Source organism: Anopheles maculipalpis, chromosome 2RL (genome assembly GCF_943734695.1).
Source record: "Anopheles maculipalpis chromosome 2RL, idAnoMacuDA_375_x, whole genome shotgun sequence".
Classification (NCBI taxonomy): Eukaryota; Metazoa; Arthropoda; class Insecta; order Diptera; family Culicidae; genus Anopheles; species Anopheles maculipalpis.
In genome coordinates, this window is record NC_064871.1 from 81,583,988 (window position 1) to 81,601,079 (window position 17,092).

Here is a 17,092-nt window from a genome sequence, read left to right on the forward strand (position 1 = left end):
ACAGCCGAACATCTTATCGAACAGGCAATTCGGAAGTGATAGCGACCATATTTTGGGGTACCGTTTTTGATAAGGAGGTTTACATTATCGCTCCTATAAAAAGGAGTCTAGCAGCTAACGGCCACTGTTAGTTGATTGACTCGATAGCTTCGACTGTGTGATACTAGAGGTATTGCAGAATGCGTGGCCTCTCGGTGATTTTAGGTGTGCTGTGTGTAGGATTAGGTAACTTGCGACCTCTACATTCGTGGATTACAAGGATCTTCCGCTTTACTAAACCGCTTTTCTTAACCTTCCCTCACACCGAAACAGCTTGTGCCGGTACGCTACCCCACGGAGAAAGTGACAATCATGACTGGCATATTGCGGCAGATGAAAATGGCAACATGCGCTTAGTGTCGTACGCCGTCCCGTACCAGCTAGACAGCGAAAAGTCCAAGCGAGACTTTGTACCGGAGCGTGACACACGCTTCTTGCTGTACACCGCATCCAATCCGGAAGTTCCGCATGTCCTGCGCAACGGTGATATCGGCTCCATCGTGAGCTCTCCCTTCAATCCAAACAACCCCACGCGCATGATCATTCACGGCTGGCTCGGTACGCAGAACTCCGAAATTAATCGTCTAACACGGTCGGCACTGTTCTTTACCGGCAACTATAACGTAATCTACGTTGACTGGAGCGTTGGTTCGGTGGACGAGTTCTATCCGAACTCGCGACAGCTGGTGTACGCGGTAGCGGCAGCCGCCTCCAACATCCTCGACTACCTGGAGCGATTAGTCCAGCTCAACAAGCGTGACGTTGTGGTGGTGGGACACAGCCTGGGAGCGCACGTGGCCGGTAACGTTGGCAAGTGGCAGTCGGGTGCGATTCCGACGATCATCGGGCTGGATCCAGCCCTGCCGTTCTTTGCCGGTAATGCTCCCGATCGGATTATGGCTTCGGATGCGGACTACGTGGAGATCATCCACACGAATGGTGGTGTGTTGGGCTTTATGGACCCGATCGGTGATGCTGACTTCTATCCCAACTTTGGCCGTGTACAGCCAGGCTGTGGGGCGGATGTTGGAGGTAGCTGTGCTCACGCGCGAGCGGTACACTTTTACGTCGAATCGATCCTCTCGAGGAATGGCTTCGTTGGACAGCAGTGTCAATCGTTCCAGAACATTCGGGACGGTACGTGCGCTCAGACTGGTGTCTCATCTCGCATGGGCGGTGAACCACCAAATGCGCCCAATGCACCAACCGGCATCTTCTTCCTGCAGACGGCAAACAGTTTCCCGTTTGCCGTTGGCTGCTAGTAGTCGCGCGTGGGATATCAAGTGATATTAACCGAAAAAAATTTATTGTATTAAATGCAACTGTTGTTTTGTAGTTGGTAAGAAAATGGCTGTACATGCTTACACCACCCTTTGATTCGTCATAAAGCTAGCCGTAAATGTGCCCCGTCCCGCTAATCATCGTCTGTCATTTATTTACCGATCGTGAGATAAAACAAGCCGCTCATCTTCGCTTTGTAGCTATCGCTCAGATCGCCGCCCATGACCGCACGGTCCCCGTCACACTTATTGCTGACCGCGTCCGCCTCACACCGCTTCCCGACGTACATCGGTTCTCCGCTCGTCAACGATTGGCGGAAGTACTCGACCGCTTTATGATGGTTGCAGGCATTCGTTATGCAGCCGGGTTGTGACTTGCCACCGTTGGGATAGAAATCGGCCTGCCCTAGGGCGTGCGAATGTCCATACCAGCCCTTGTTGGTGTGTATAACCTCCACGTACTCTGCATCGAGCGCATCGACACGTTTCGCCGTATTGTCCGCTGAGAAGAATGGTCCTGCGGGATCGAGTGCAATGATGGCCGCTAGTTTCGGTGCGGTTTGGAAGTGTTTGCCCGTCAACCCTGCGACGTGTGCCCCCAGGCTATGGCCAACGAGCACAATCTGCGATGGATGCTGGCCTGCTGCTCGCAGTACGGCTATCTGTTTCGCTATCGCATCAGCTACCGCCCCCACCCGCATTTGTGCAATCGGATAGAGGATGTTCATCGCACCAGCTGACCAGTCGATGCCGATAACGTTGTACGCACCTTTCGCGACATACGCACTAGAAAGTCCACGAACCGCACTCGACGTGTAATCGTTGAGCCATCCGTGTATGAGAATACGGGTAGGATTTCGTGGATCAAACGACGAGTTCCGCAACGCTGCGAGATCGTTAAATTTAAGCTCTTCTTGAGCTTCTGCAGTCGAGTTCTGTGTCCACAGCATGAAACGTGTGCTAGCTTCCGCATCGAACCGTTTGCCTCTTTCAAGCTCCCTTAGATGCTGCAGCTCTTCCACGGTTAAACACTCAAACGTTTCGATATCCTTCGGAACGGCCACACTGCCAGCACCGCACTCAGGCACACCCACAACGGCACTGGCAAGCAGCAACGCTAGCAGAACGCAGATGGTCAAGCTCATGATGAAGGTGATTATTTTGCAGTGTGGATCGTGCTGTAGACGGCTTTTTAAATCTTTTCAAACGCGTTTGCTCTCGAACATTGATTTGAGCAGGTGCTTGAAAAAGCGCATCATCGTGCTTGATACACTTGTCAGTCCAATTATCTCAAGTGGTGTTACTACATTTCCGTGTTTTAAATCCAACTTCCCCGGGGGAAGGTCGTTAATAGATTTTGTTGCATGTTTTGATGCGGAACGAAGCCGTGGAATGTGGTAATAGATAAGGGTAAGCTACGTAAGAAGTGTGGTCTTTATCAATTAATTCTAGGGATTTATTGTGTAAAGAACGTTCTGTAAGATATTAAACAATGGCACGTGCAGTTTGTGTCATCAATGTGAAAGGTTTTGTATAGGATTTTTTTTAGGAAATTTTCAATTTCGTCAAGGATATAGATCAGTTTCGATAATTGGCGGTTTGTGTTGAATGTTAGTTCAAAGATAAAATCATTGCGACGATACCTGGATGTTTCTTACCCTGTCAACGTGCAGGAAATTTAAGCTATTTACCCGTTTATTTATTTCTTGTCGACTGACTGGAAAAAAATAAATAAAGTCAGCTGCTCCTAACCTTAAGAATACCCTTTCAATTCTCGGGGAATCAGTAAAAGTTGATATTCCAGGCAACCGGGCTAGGACTCGGGTAGCCAGCAGCTTCTGAGGCTTATAATGTTTTTAAAAGTATTCCCATATCAATACAATAATCTACTGAAAAATAAGGTAACTCTTCTTCTTTCTATGAATTTAAATTTGCTGCTTCAATCATAGCGAGTTTTTTCAGTACAGAATTCAAAGTTCAAAACCGTAACTTCAAGACCTCGTTCTTCGTAGCAAGAAAAACACGACACATTATTGTCAACTTTACATGCTTGCAAAATTTATTGTAGATGAAATTAATAAAACTGATTGATTTGAACAGCCACAACACGGTTAAAATGCATGAATAACGTTATCTTACCCGGCTCTTCAGTAACGGTTTTTATTCAAACAAAACACACCTGAAACGTCTTATTTGCTGGTAGTTAAATACTGAAAATTGTACATTACCACTTGTAATATAATCGTTTAATATCTGTAAGATGCGTTTTGGGCAAAAATTGTGAAAAGTTCTAATTATTTTATTGAAAAAAAAAAACAACATATTATTTTAAACAAAGAAACAAAGTTATTTTAATTTTCATTCGAGTAAAACACCACAATCGGATTGCGTATTAAAAGATGAAAGGATTATCCTTCGAAGTTGCCTGGAGTAGGAGCATGTGGAAAATAATTCAGAAAAACATAATTAATCAACTCATAAAAATTTAAGACAGTTTACAAATAAAAATAGATGTAATTTGACTCATATAAAACAAATTTCAAGTCATTCGGATTCTTAGAATAGAAGAAATAAGTAATTAAAGCAAGCAATCAATTAATGGATTAACCATATCAGCCATTTTACTGGAATCTGATCATACAAGGCACGCCATGAACTCTCTCCGGTTTTTTTTATATTTCCAGTCATAATCAATCAGCTATCTTTTCTAAAAAAGATAACATAAGTTTTATCCTGGCATTGGTGGAATGACGAAAGCATTCACAAAGAGCGACAAAAATGATCCGATTTTCCATGCGCTTAAGCATGCCACCTGGTGATCGGTCCGGTCAATGTATACTAATTGACAACATACTGTTAAATTTTGAGAGCTTTTGCTCTTAATTTACAGTAGCTAGGACGAGAATAGTAAAGTTCTTTACGCAAAAGCTTATTCGTACCGTCTGCCAAAATCGGAAAAAAAGAAATAGTCGGCCGGAAACGATCGGTCAAATAGCTATACGATTCTGGCCTTTCTGGAGAAGGGAAAGTTGATAGAGTGCTTACCTGGATCTGGCCATCCAACAGAAGCTGTGGTTCACAATCAATTAAAAGAACGTCACATCCCGTTTTATTTTCTCCAGGAATGGCATTGGCCAATGTGATTTATAGTACAAGGAGTCTCTGGAGGAGGAGAGGATGTTTGAAAATTCCGGAGGTTCCCATATAGTCAATCTAAGTGTTCCCTAGTACCGTCCGATCGCAATTTTCTAGATCAATTTGAAGAGGAAATTCTATCTAAATAATTGCATGGTCAAAGCAATGTAAGAATTGATGACAAAGGCGACCTTTTAATATAAAAAAGAGCAACAAATTATAATTTCACATTTATGGCCTAAAAGCTAGCAAAAAGGCCGCAAGATGACGAGGCAAAGATTCGATATTTTTTTCCTTAAATAAAGATACAATAAAGAAAACAATGCAACTTGATTGGTTACAGTAACTTTCACCGTTTCATTTTACCATGCACCTGAAAATTTTTTTTTTTGCGGTGTTAATGATTCTAGATTTTGTTTAATTTTGTTAATGTTTTTTTGTCCGTCAGTGTTGGACACTCATTAAATGAATGCACTTAGGAGCCTAACGTGAGTAAAAAACAAGACATTGGTGCTGCAGGTTTTAGCTGATCCGTTTAGACAATATATTGACGGATGTCGAACACGTGATCAGCGATTAATTGAATACAAGGTGGAAAGCGAAGCTCAGCGATCTGTTGGTGTAATCAAGTACAGTCGCGCGTCTCTAAGAAAGTCACAGAAATCCAGACTTAGCTTCTTGGAAACAGATTAGATGATCTTGCCAAAGTCAGCACCAAACTTTTAACGGGACAAACAGATGAATAGAGACAAGCACGATCAATACAAATTATTATTCACTATTCTTACGTTCGTTCGGTTGTTTACAAACTAGCATTGTCGATCTCCAAACATCTAGAGAAGAAATGTTGGGTGGTTACTGTTTGTATAGACAGGTGAAGAGTATGATTTTAGATAAGATTAGATTAGCAAAGATTGTTAAATGACGCAAACACGTATCACGAATCTGTAGCTTGTCGAATAAATTGACCTGTTAACGGTAGATAAGAATGCACGCATAGACTTAAGATGGGAGCCGCGTGGATTAACCCAATCGGTAGCAAAGTCGTACGATTAGCGATATACGACATAAACGATTCAGCTGGTAATTTCTTATCACCCCCTGGTGAGCCAAGGTGCGAATCCGTGAATAGTCCCACAGTGGCTTGACCTTACTACATCGTGATAAGATTATACCATATATGCACATTACTTTCCTTCTAGATCATTTCCTACCGTTGGATCGACGTGAACCCGTGGGAAAAAACATAATTTCGGCACCTCCGGCATATAAAAGTGAAGGTCCGATTTGTGATAACTTCAGTAAACGGGAAGTAGCTCACCCAAAATGAAGGTACTAGCAGTATTGGGTCTTTGCTTGGCAATCGGTAAGTTTTGCGTTGTAGTTATGTTTTTATCACAGTGAATTTATCAATTACGCTTGGGGGTTTTTTTCTCCATTTATAGCCACCGCCCTCCCTCTGAATGAGGAGATTGGCGAGGAACATATTCCGCAGCCTTACAAAAGAGTGGGCGAGGAACTGATCCCGGAACCGTATGAAGAGATCGGTGAGGAACATATTCCCGAGCCGTACAAGCGAATCGGTGAGGAACAGATCCCGGAACCCTATGAAGAGGAGGGATACGAGCAGAACTGGCAGCTAGTGCCCGATGGCGATGGCCGTCTGCATCTGGTGAACACCGACCCTTTCAACCTGGGTACTCAGGATGAGCCTGCACCTTTGTTCAATGCTGATGCTGATACCATCTTCACGTTGTTTACCCGCAACAACCGCAACAGTGGACATCGTATCACTCCTGGTAATGCTGGAACCCTTGGACCCCACTGGAATGGTGGTCGTCAGACCCGGTTCGTTATTCACGGCTGGAACAACAATGGAGGATCGGAAGTCAACGTGCTTATTCGTAACGCTTACCTGGACCGTGCCGATATCAACGTGATCGTTGTTGACTGGGGCGTAGGTGCCCAGAACCCGAACTATGTGACGTCGCGTAATCACATTAACGCTGTCGGAGCTACTGTGGCTCGTTTCATCGATTTCCTGAACCAGAGCGGAGGGTTGGCCTTCAACAATGTGTACGTTACTGGACACAGTCTCGGTGGTCATACTGCCGGTATTGTTGGCAAGCGTGTGACCCGTGGTCGTCTGAACACGGTCGTCGCTCTGGACCCTGCCCTGCCGCTGTTCTCGATCAACGATCCTGGAAATCGTGTTGCCTCGGGTGATGCTAACTACGTTGAGGTGATCCACACGAACGGTGGTCTGCTCGGTTTCGATCTGCCTCTCGGTCAGGCTGATTTCTACCCCAATGGAGGTCGTAGCCAGCCTGGATGTGGTGTAGATCTGGCGGGCACCTGTGCCCACGGACGTGCCTTCCAGTTCTTCGCCGAGTCGGTCCGTCCGGCGCAGAGTGGTTTCAACTCTGTCCGTTGCGCCAACTACGATCAGATCCTGAACAACAACTGCGTGTCGTCGGGAGCCAATGCTCGTATGGGTGGAGAGCCTTCGAACATTGGACGCGGTGTGAATGGTGTGTTCTTCCTCACCACCAATGCCCAGAGTCCGTTTGCCCGCGGATAAGATGTAATGCTGTGAAAATAAAGATAATTATTAAGTATATAAGCTGAAACAAGCACTGTTGTCGTGTTATGAAAGTTTTAATAGTTTCGCTGGCAATTTCCAAGGCTGTGGTAGCTTCCTGATTGTTATTTGGATGTTAAATATATGTAAAATTTAACCTAGTCATCAAAACAAATAATAAACATTGTTCACGTGTAAGGAAAAATTACGTTCTTCATTTATTTGTTTTCCTTGTTTTGTAAAATGCTTATCAAAACATCTTTTTGTACTATCTGTGCACATGATCAGCATGAATTCGATTTATAGCACCCCAAAAATAACTGCAATTCTTCATCATTAAGATTAGATTAGTGCCAATGGAAGGTGTAGTGCTTTTGTTATAAAATATATCTTTGATCAGCACCACGTCGCTATAAGGAACTGAGAAACTCCCTACGATTTGATATAAAAAACGAACGTAATGCGGTTGTCCTTTAGTCAGCTGGGAAGACGCAGCCCAAGATGAAGCTTTTCGGATTGCTAATCTTCTGTGTGGCGGCTGGTAAGTTGTAAAGCAATTGCACTTAATGTGCATGCATGAATGTAACGAAATCTCTACATATTTCGGTTTCCAATTGTTGCAATAGCCACTGCCCTTCCTCTCAACGAGGAAGTTGGCGAGGAACATATTCCCGAGCCCTACAAGAGAGTCGGTGAAGAACTGATTCCGGAACCGTACGAGGAGGTAGGCGAGGAACATATTCCTCAGCCCTACAAGCGAACCGGCGAGGAGTTGATTCCGGAGCCCTACAAGAGAACTGGTGAAGAGCAGATTCCGGAGCCCTACAAGAGAACCGGAGAAGAGCAGATTCCGGAGCCCTACAAGAGAACCGGAGAAGAGCAGATTCCGGAGCCCTACAAGAGAACCGGAGAAGAGCAGATTCCGGAGCCCTACAAGAGAACTGGAGAAGAGCAAATCCCGGAGCCCTACGAGGAACAGGGATACGAGCAGAACTGGCAGCTAGTGCCCGATGGTGATGGCCGCCTGCATCTGGTGAACACCGATCCCTTCAATCTGGGTACCCAGGACGAGCCTGCACCTTTGTTCAATGCTGATGCCGACACCATTTTCTTGCTATTCACCCGCAACAACCGCAACAGTGGACATCGTATCACTCCTGGTAATGCTGGAACCCTTGGACCCCACTGGAATGGTGGTCGTCAGACTCGTTTCATCATCCACGGCTGGAACAACAATGGAGGATCGGAAGTTAATGTTGCCATCCGCAATGCCTATCTCGATCGTGCCGACATCAACGTGATCGTTGTTGACTGGGGTGGTGGCGCACAGAACCCGAACTACGTGACGTCCCGCAACCACATTAACGCTGTCGGAGCGGCTGTGGCTCGTTTCATCGATTTCCTGAACCAGAGCGGAGGGTTGGCCTTCAACAATGTGTACGTTACTGGACACAGTCTCGGTGGTCATACTGCCGGTATTGTTGGCAAGCGTGTGACCCGTGGTCGTCTGAACACGGTCGTCGCTCTGGACCCTGCCCTGCCGCTGTTCTCGATCAACGATCCTGGAAATCGTGTTGCCTCGGGTGATGCTAACTACGTTGAGGTGATCCACACGAACGGTGGTCTGCTCGGTTTCGATCTGCCTCTCGGTCAGGCTGATTTCTACCCTAATGGAGGTCGTAGCCAGCCTGGATGTGGTGTAGATCTGGCGGGTACTTGTGCTCATAGCCGAGCCCATCAATTCTTCGCTGAATCGGTCCGTCCGGCTCAGAGTGGTTTCAACTCTGTCCGTTGCGCCAACTACGATCAGATCCTGAACAACAACTGCGTGTCGTCGGGAGCTAACGCTCGTATGGGTGGAGAGCCTTCGAACATTGGACGCGGTGTGAATGGAGTTTATTTCCTCACCACCAACGCCCAGAGTCCGTTTGCACGCGGTTAAGAAGAAGTGATATTAGAGTTCAATAAATTCGGCCATTTTTCATTAAATAGCGTTTATATATTACTACGTTGATTACTGTGATCTAAACAAATTATACGACAGATTTGGAAACGCTTTACTTATACTCTCTTTTTGTATTTAAGATTAGACTCCTTGAAGATAATTCGTAGCTAAAATTAATATGATAGGCAGTAGTAATTGACTGCTTCCTGGATGTATATTCAGGCTGTTCTCTGTCGAGCATCGAGCAAAGCTTCGAACAAGATAATTTCATGAAGGAGCTCTTTCATACGTCTGTTGTCTTATCGAAAAGCTACACTCAACTCTGCTTTTTAGCGTAAATTCTTTTTCAATGCTGTGAAAAAGATTCCAAAAGCATGTAAAATAATTACCAAAAATTTTATTGTAGCATCTCTTGTTGATTTTTTGATGATTTTACTGGCAATAGATGCTGCATAGGTGGGATATTGAACATGCCACACAAAAACAACTGACCGAGCTTCGTCACCTGCGTGTAGAAGGTAACGGATTCCTCCCCATGAGGCTCCACTAGTTCCGGTGACCTGATCTTCAGAACTCCTCCAGCTGATGGAACCCTGCCATTAGGAGTAAGTCAGAATGTTCCAAGCAATGTCAAGTATAGTGTGTTCGATTTATCGATGCGATTCATCGTCAAAGAATCAGATGCGAAGGAATATTCTAATTGCGCTTCATAAAAAAAACATTCCTACATTTATTTACACCCAACTTGTAGCGTAGTTGCTGTCTAGCCTCGAGCAAACGGCGCCGCATCGTTCGTAGTCAGGAAGTATACGCCACTAACCCCACGTCCATAGTTCGATGGTTCACCGCCCATGATGGCATCAGCTCCACTAGGCGTACAGTTGCCTTCCACCACTTCCTGTATACCAGCGCAACGAGTAGCACGGAACGGCACGGAACTAGTGATTGACTCCGCATAGTAGGCAGGCGCACGTCCATGTGCACAACCGCCAGCAACATCCGCTCCACAGCCCGGCTGCGTTCGTCCACCGTTCGGCGTGAAAGTAGCCTGTCCCATCGGTGTACTGCTACCCAGCAAACCGCCATTGGTCATGATCATCTCCACATATCGACCATCGGCCGGAGAAACGGCATCCGGTTGACCAAGCGAAAACAACGGTCCAGCCGGATCGAGTGCGATCACCGTGTTCACACGTCCACCCTGTCCCTTTCCTGCATTGCCAGCAACGTGTGCACCCAGACTGAAACCAATCACGTACACATTGTCCACCGAAGCACCAGCAGCAACGAGCTGATCGATAAAGGACGCCACCGCAGCACCGGCCGGTCCAACAGCATTGCGTGCGGCGATATAATTCGGATTCACAGCACCAGCACTCCAGTCCACGCTGATCATGTTGTACTCTCCGATGCTAAGGTACCGATCGCGAATGTTTGTGTTCATGCCATCGTTACCGTTGCTGTTCCAGCCGTGAATGGTGAACCGTGTCGGGTGGGCTGGGTTGAAGTTTGAACCCGCAATAGAGCTAGGATTCCCAAACTCCAGCACCTGCGCTGTGGTTGGGTTGGAACGGGTAAACAGGCGGAAGATTAAATCCTGCTCGGGCACGAAGTGCGGTACGATCGACGATGGATCGTCGGGAAGATCGTAAGGGTTCACGTTGACAAGGTGTAGCCTGCCATCGCTGTCCGGCACTAGATGCCAGTTGGAGTCCACTGGTAGGGAAGCGACGAGCAGAAGCTGCGTAGCCAGCAGTACAAACGCTGCGCGAACCATTTTTGCTGACCAATCTGATATGCGACACTGCATAGTTCACAAAAGGGGTTAACTCATTTTATAATGTAAAGCTTAGCGCTGGGGGGGTCGTCAAGCTATCACCAATATATGGAGAAAGATTAATACTATAATGGAGATAAACTGCTGTCGGATGGGAATTTCCAACCGTGCCTCTGACGTCAGGATGATAGTTAAAATGTGCTCCAAGATATGGCGGAACACACCTATATTTTGATTGGAATTCAGAAAGGTTATCTGCCTACGTCTAATCATTACAGGAAGAACATTAGACCGATAAGAAGGAAGTAGAGTTTTGAGACTAAACATATACTAGTGCGATCTTAGTACTCTCAGATACGATTTACACTAACTTTGCAGTCTTTTGTTTATTGTACAAGATAAGCCCCCAGCCCCCCTGGACAGAAACCAGCAGATTAACCCTGAGCAAAAGGAGTCGCACCATTGGTGGACACAGTGAACATACCGTTCACACCACGGCCCTGGTTCGACGGTTCACCGCCCATATTAGCATTACCGGTCGGAGTGCACTGTCCAGCCACAATCTCACCATGGCTGGCACAACGCGTCGAACGGAATCCGATGGTCGTCGAAACCGATTCCGCGTACAGTTCGTGCGCTCTCGAGTGGGCACAGTTACCCGACACATCAATACCACAGCCCGGCTGCGAACGGCCTCCGTTCGGGTAGAAGTTAGCATCCGACAGCGGCAGATCGAACCCAAGCAGACCCGCGTTAGTAAAGATCGACTCCGTGTACTGTGCATCGCGCGGTGCCATAACGTCCGCATCCGACAGCGAAAACAGCGGCCCGGCCGGATCCAGCCCAACGATCGTGTTCAGCTGACCGTTCTGCATCTTGCCAGCATTACCAGCGGCATGTGCACCCAAGCTGTGCCCGATCAGGTAGATGTTGTTGCGTGACGCACCCGCAGCCGACACCAGCGTGTTCACCATGCGCGAGATAATGTCTCCCACGGAAGCAACCCGATTACGGGCGGCAATGTAGTTAGCCGTCTGGGCGCCTGCTCCCCAATCGACAGCAATCACGTTGAATTCTCCCACACCGAGATAGTTCTGGCGGATGTTGGCATGCAAACCGGACGTCTCGCCTCCATTCCATCCGTGGATGGTGAAGCGGGTCGGGTGCGACGCGATAAAGTTAGAGTTTTGCACCGAGGCCGGGTTGTTCCACTGCAGCACCTGACCGTGGGCCGGGTTACGGCGGGTGAAGAGTCGGAAGATTACGTCCGTTTCTGGGTTGAACAGTGGCTCCACCTCGTTATCATTTTCCGGGATCGCGTAAGGATTGGTGTTGATCAGCCGCAAGCGTCCCGACTCATCAGGGACCAGCTTCCAGCTGTCGGCGGCTGAGCCATACACTGACGATAGAATTGTTTTTTTGTTAAGTAGGATTCCTATAAACACCTTCTCCAAATAGTTGTATTACCTCCAAAGAGCTGTACAGCTAGTAAAACGCAAATAAGAATCGCTCCCTTTGCCATGGTTGCCCTTCTACCTGCCCGTTACACAGATCAAACTAAATCAGCTAATCGATCGTACCTTTTATACCGATTTCCTATAACTTATCTCACTCCTGTTGGCACAGCTAGACTACCTGTTAGCCTCATTAACGCTAATCTAAGCGTACGTCACAAGTTTGATATGCTCGTTACGGGTTTAACATTGAACTGACCCTCGATGGTGCGAGGAAGGATCGCTTCTTATCTTCACGACAATTCCAACACGTACGAAAACCACTCGGTTTGCATGCATGCGTTTACGATCTATATCACGTGTTAGGAGGATTTTTTGCATTGTGGTCAATTTCCAGGATTCCTGGAGGTGGAGAGTTGTTTTGATTCCCTCCCGGGGGTCAATCATAGTAAACTGGAGGAGCCCAACAAGTCATGCCCACCGAGTAGTGCTTCTATTTTTGTACCAAAATGGATTATCACCCCACCACACACAGGGAAGTTTCCTCCAAACTTCCTCGCGGTTGTTTGCCAAACCAAACACAACGCTGTTGACAGGGCCCTATGTACGCACCTGCCCTCGGATTTCCCACCATAAAACAATAAACACCTGCCTCCATCGAATGTGCGCTTATCGTGTATATTCGCAAAGTATCGCGCACACGATCCGCGTTTTATGACAACCAATCGAAGAATGCTGCGATTTTTTTTGGCTAACAACACACAACAACCAGTAGCGCAACGCACCACCGTTCGTTACCCCAATTATCTCCAATATCTCCGTCGTCCAAATTTCGCAGTTCAATGTGGCTTGTTTAGGCTTGTCCAATTCCCCACTAATCAGTGTGCCTTGCCTGGCGATAAGCGGTTGCGTCGATTTGCGTCGAATAGGACGCCCGAAGGTTTCGCGCAGGCGTTCATTGACAGGTTTTTGAGGGTGCTATAAAACCACCTTCCTAAACTACGGATTGCTGTCAGTCAGATTAAACAGTCGACATCTGCTACCTGGGAGTGGTGCCTGCACGCGAGAGTTGTGATCGAAATGTACAAATACGGTGCTGTTCTGCTGCTGCTCGGACTGGTAGCTGCTGGTAAGTGTGCGCGATATCTTCTTCGAAAAAAGTCCTTCCTCTAGCTAACCATTCTTCTCCTGCAGCTCATGCAGCTTCCCTGTCCGCACCCGCACCGGACCAATGGATGCTCATCCCGGACGGTAATGGACGGCTACATCTGGCCAACCTGAACCCGTACAACATTGACGAGACTGTACCGGAGCCTCACTTTACCGCTGGCACGGATACGATCTTCCGCCTCTACACGCGCAGCAACCGTGACACGCCACAGGTCCTGCAGCTGAACAATGCCGGTTCTGTGACGAGCTCGAACTTCAACGCAGCAAATCCGACCCGTTTCATCATTCACGGCTGGAACAACGATGGCTTCTCGGAGGTGAACACGATCCTCAAGGATGCTTGGCTAGATCGTGGCGAGTTCAACGTCATCACCGTTGACTGGGGTGTTGGTGCACAGACCATCAACTATCCGTTCGCTCGGGCACGTGTGTCCGCCGTCGGTAATGTGGTGTCGACGTTCATTAACTTTTTGCAGTTCACCACGGGCATCACCTTCGCCAGCGTTAGCATTGCGGGACACAGTCTCGGTGCGCACGCCGCCGGTAATGCCGGGTTCTTCCAGTTCGGACGTCTGAACACGATCTTCGGTATGGATCCGGCACTGCCCCTGTTCTCGTTGGACAGTAACGATCGTCTGACGCTGAACGATGCACAGTACGTTGAGTCGATTCACACCAACGCCGGTCTGCTTGGGTTCGATCTGCCCCTTGGACAGGCCTCCTTCTATCCGAACGGAGGACGCACTCAGCCTGGTTGCGGCGTTGACATTACGGGGGCTTGTGCGCATGGCCGGGCGTACGAATTTCTGGCCGAATCGATTGTGTCCGGTGGATTCACCTCGGTACGGTGCGGTTCGTACGATGAGATTCTGACCGGAAACTGTTCCGTGCAGGGCCCGAGCCGTCCGATGGGTGGTGAACCGTCCAACTTTGGCACAGGAGCTGAGGGTGTGTTCACGCTCTCGACCCGTGCTGCTGCTCCGTTCTCACTTGGATAAGTTTTAAAAAGAAATCGTCCTTTTTTGTTTAGTTGTATCGAAAAAAATAAATAATGGCTTATATTTAAGCTCAAACAAAAACCATCGTTTGACGTCAGTTTGTCAGTAATTTGTTGTGTGTCGCCCTATGCTCCAATTTCTTGTATAGCTGTGCCCTACGTACTTTTATGGCCCCTATGGTTCCTGCGCAGTTACGCTGTACCTTCTGGAAGGAGGACCAATCGCCAAGGGTCAGATATCGCGTATCTTAATCTCGCTCGATAAGACCCCCATTGAATGTGCAGGAATGTTCGTACTACTCCTGTTGCGCCTTAAAAGAGTCTCGCGGGGGTCCGGACTGGTTTAGTCGTCGCAAACATGAAAGCAGCTACGGTGGTGCTAAGCATTTTTGGGCTTGCTGCCTTGGCCAGTGCGGCCCCGCTCGAGAGCAACCCATGGGCACTGATCCCGGACGGTAATGGCAGGCTGCATCTGATCAACGTCAACCCGTACGATGTACCGACCGGTGACAATGAGGTCGAGCCGCTGTTTGACCCCGAGAACGACGTCGTGTTCCGGCTGTACACGCGTCGCAATCCGGTCCATCCGCAGGTGATCCGCTGGAACGATGCCGGATCCGTGTCCGGTAGCAACTTCAATTCGGCCCATCCTACCCGCTTCCTGATCCACGGCTTCCTCGAGGGTGAGGATGCCAGTTTGCACTGGAGCATTAAGGACCATTTCATCCGCATCGGTGAGTTCAACATCGTGAACGTGGACTGGGGTGCGGGTTCGCAGACGATCAACTACATTGCCGCCCGTAACCGTGTCGGTGCGGTGGGTGAAATTATTTCGCGCATGATCAACACCATCGTGTCCGCTACTGGAGCGTCCCGCAACAACATTAATCTGATCGGACATAGTTTGGGTGCGCACGTGGCGGCTAACGCTGGCAAGCACCAGAATGGACAGCTGAACACGATCATCGGGCTGGATCCGGCTGGACCGCTGTTCTCTTCCGGTCAGGCCGATATTTTCGGTGCCAATGATGCGCTGTACACGGAAGCGATCTATACGAATGCTGGTCTGCTTGGATTTGATCAGCCGCTGGCGCATGCCAACTTCTACCCGAACGGAGGTCGTTCGCAGCCGGGCTGTATTCTGGATGTGGCTGGAATCTGTGCACATAATCGGGTGAACGATTTCTATGCTGAGTCTGTGTCGTCGTCAGTTGGCTTCCGGTCGGTGCGTTGTGCCGACCATGGTGAGATCCTGGCGGGACGTTGTACACCGAGCGGTGCCAATGCTAATATGGGCGGTGAGCCATCGAACCGTGGACGCGGTGTTTCGGGCGTTTACCATTTGACCACCAACTCTAACTCGCCGTTCGCGCAGGGTTAGGTTGTTGGTAGTTCGTTTTATGAATAAATTTGCTAAAACATTTGTGTAAGTACTCTCTAAACAATATATGTTTGTGATGTGGAAAGAATAGTTAATGAAAGAGGTAGCGAAAGAAAACATGACCAACCTGAAATCCGTCCGATTGCTGCAACGTGGCCGATGATTCAACGGTTTTTTTTGGTGAACTATTACTATTATTTTTTTGGTGAACTATTGTATTACGTTTTATGCCAGTATTTGAAAATGTAGGACTTTTTTTAACATGAAGGTTGGATTTTATTATTTTTATAACTAATTTACTGTCTGTCTTATATGTATGTGTTGTACCTCGCTTGTATGAATGATGATGTATGAATGGATGTACGAAAGAATGAAGGAATCAGTACGATGCGTGAAGGGTAGGGTAACACATGGAAGAAGTTACACCTGATGCTGCAATGGACGGACAAACCAGCCAAAGGTAGAAGGAGGCTACAAACGAGACCAGGGTTCCATTACTATCAGGACTTAACGCATGTCAGATTATAAAAAAAATATTTATATTGCTAACCACCACTCATTTTGACTGGTCGCGGTAGATAACCACGCTTCTAGTGTTAAATCCAATCGACAACTGTAGCCCGGATCCGCAGCTCAAAACCCCGCGGTTTTCTTTGCATATTATAAGGATCGATCGCCGGCGTGTCGTAGAACAGTTGCTTTCGAACACCTACTAGGATCTTACCGTTATATTTAAATTTAGTTACAAAAAGAGCATAATGAATGCATCGCGGCCACCCTTCCGAAGCGTACGAGTTGGCCATTTCGGCCCTAAATTTTGCATACATTTAGGCGTCGTTACAAGAAAGTTTTACAAACTTCTTTATTTTTCAAGCAAAACCTGCGAGGCACACTTGAACTGTGTGAGGTTTAAATCGGTCACATTTTTAGTTTCAAAGGTGGGTTACTTCCTAATACTGAAAGTAAAACTTTTACAATCACTTAAGACTGATTTTTTTCTTATACTGCATAGCTTTATACAACTTTTCGAATATTCGATCATTGCTAAAATTGTTCAAAACAAAAGCCAAATATTTAAACTGCACCGGTTTCATATTTACTCGGCTCTTGCGCCAAGCCGTGTACCTTTCCGAACTTTCTCACTATCCAAACTGACAGTTGCGCAATTCATCCGGAGAATTCATGTGGATCGCTTCATCCCCCTCATTCATTTGGAATTCAAACGTGAAGCTGAACGGACGTGCGTGCGTGTTTCTCGTGTGCAGAACAATAGTGGCCGTAAACAGTTATATTATACCGGGGAGGCATTGTTGCGGATCAGGAGTGCATTTAC

At 47.4% G+C, this 17,092-nt stretch overlaps 5 protein-coding genes across 5 annotated transcripts; 4 read left to right on the forward strand and 1 right to left on the reverse strand.

Moving 5' to 3' along the window:
- Window positions 1–179: 179 nt before the first annotated feature.
- Window positions 180–1,301, forward strand: LOC126568342 (pancreatic lipase-related protein 2-like). Its single transcript, XM_050224803.1, has 2 exons — window positions 180–225; window positions 313–1,301. Exons 1-2 carry the CDS (start codon window positions 180–182, stop codon window positions 1,299–1,301), a joined length of 1,035 nt encoding a protein of 344 aa, XP_050080760.1.
- A 161-nt stretch (window positions 1,302–1,462) lies between these two features.
- On the reverse strand, window positions 1,463–2,473 carry LOC126568585 (pancreatic lipase-related protein 2-like). The gene has a single exon (XM_050225083.1). It carries the CDS (start codon window positions 2,462–2,464, stop codon window positions 1,472–1,474), a length of 993 nt encoding a protein of 330 aa, XP_050081040.1. The 5' UTR covers window positions 2,465–2,473; the 3' UTR covers window positions 1,463–1,471.
- A 3,307-nt stretch (window positions 2,474–5,780) lies between these two features.
- Window positions 5,781–7,062, forward strand: LOC126568280 (phospholipase A1 VesT1.02-like). Its single transcript, XM_050224728.1, has 2 exons — window positions 5,781–5,820; window positions 5,900–7,062. Exons 1-2 carry the CDS (start codon window positions 5,781–5,783, stop codon window positions 7,033–7,035), a joined length of 1,176 nt encoding a protein of 391 aa, XP_050080685.1. The 3' UTR covers window positions 7,036–7,062.
- Window positions 7,063–7,525: 463 nt separating this feature from the next.
- Window positions 7,526–14,379, forward strand: LOC126567538 (uncharacterized). The gene is made up of 3 exons (XM_050223757.1): window positions 7,526–7,576; window positions 7,662–8,972; window positions 13,406–14,379. The coding sequence occupies exons 1-3, from the start codon at window positions 7,537–7,539 to the stop codon at window positions 14,377–14,379; spliced, it is 2,325 nt and encodes a 774-aa protein (XP_050079714.1). The 5' UTR covers window positions 7,526–7,536.
- A 319-nt stretch (window positions 14,380–14,698) lies between these two features.
- On the forward strand, window positions 14,699–15,759 carry LOC126568340 (pancreatic triacylglycerol lipase-like). The gene has a single exon (XM_050224800.1). It carries the CDS (start codon window positions 14,737–14,739, stop codon window positions 15,757–15,759), a length of 1,023 nt encoding a protein of 340 aa, XP_050080757.1. The 5' UTR covers window positions 14,699–14,736.
- Window positions 15,760–17,092: the final 1,333 nt, after the last annotated feature.

Coding starts and splice junctions, on each gene's coding strand:
- LOC126568342 (XM_050224803.1), top strand. CDS start 180: ATGCGTGGCCTCTCGGTGATTTTAGGTGTGCTGTGTGTAGGATTAG. Junction 226..312: donor TGTGCTGTGTGTAGGATTAG/GTAACTTGCGAC, acceptor ACACCGAAACAG/CTTGTGCCGGTACGCTACCC.
- LOC126568585 (XM_050225083.1), bottom strand. CDS start 2,464: ATGAGCTTGACCATCTGCGTTCTGCTAGCGTTGCTGCTTGCCAGTGCC.
- LOC126568280 (XM_050224728.1), top strand. CDS start 5,781: ATGAAGGTACTAGCAGTATTGGGTCTTTGCTTGGCAATCG. Junction 5,821..5,899: donor GGGTCTTTGCTTGGCAATCG/GTAAGTTTTGCG, acceptor CTCCATTTATAG/CCACCGCCCTCCCTCTGAAT.
- LOC126567538 (XM_050223757.1), top strand. CDS start 7,537: ATGAAGCTTTTCGGATTGCTAATCTTCTGTGTGGCGGCTG. Junction 7,577..7,661: donor AATCTTCTGTGTGGCGGCTG/GTAAGTTGTAAA, acceptor TTGTTGCAATAG/CCACTGCCCTTCCTCTCAAC. Junction 8,973..13,405: donor CCAGAGTCCGTTTGCACGCG/GTTAAGAAGAAG, acceptor CTTCTCCTGCAG/CTCATGCAGCTTCCCTGTCC.
- LOC126568340 (XM_050224800.1), top strand. CDS start 14,737: ATGAAAGCAGCTACGGTGGTGCTAAGCATTTTTGGGCTTGCTGCCTTG.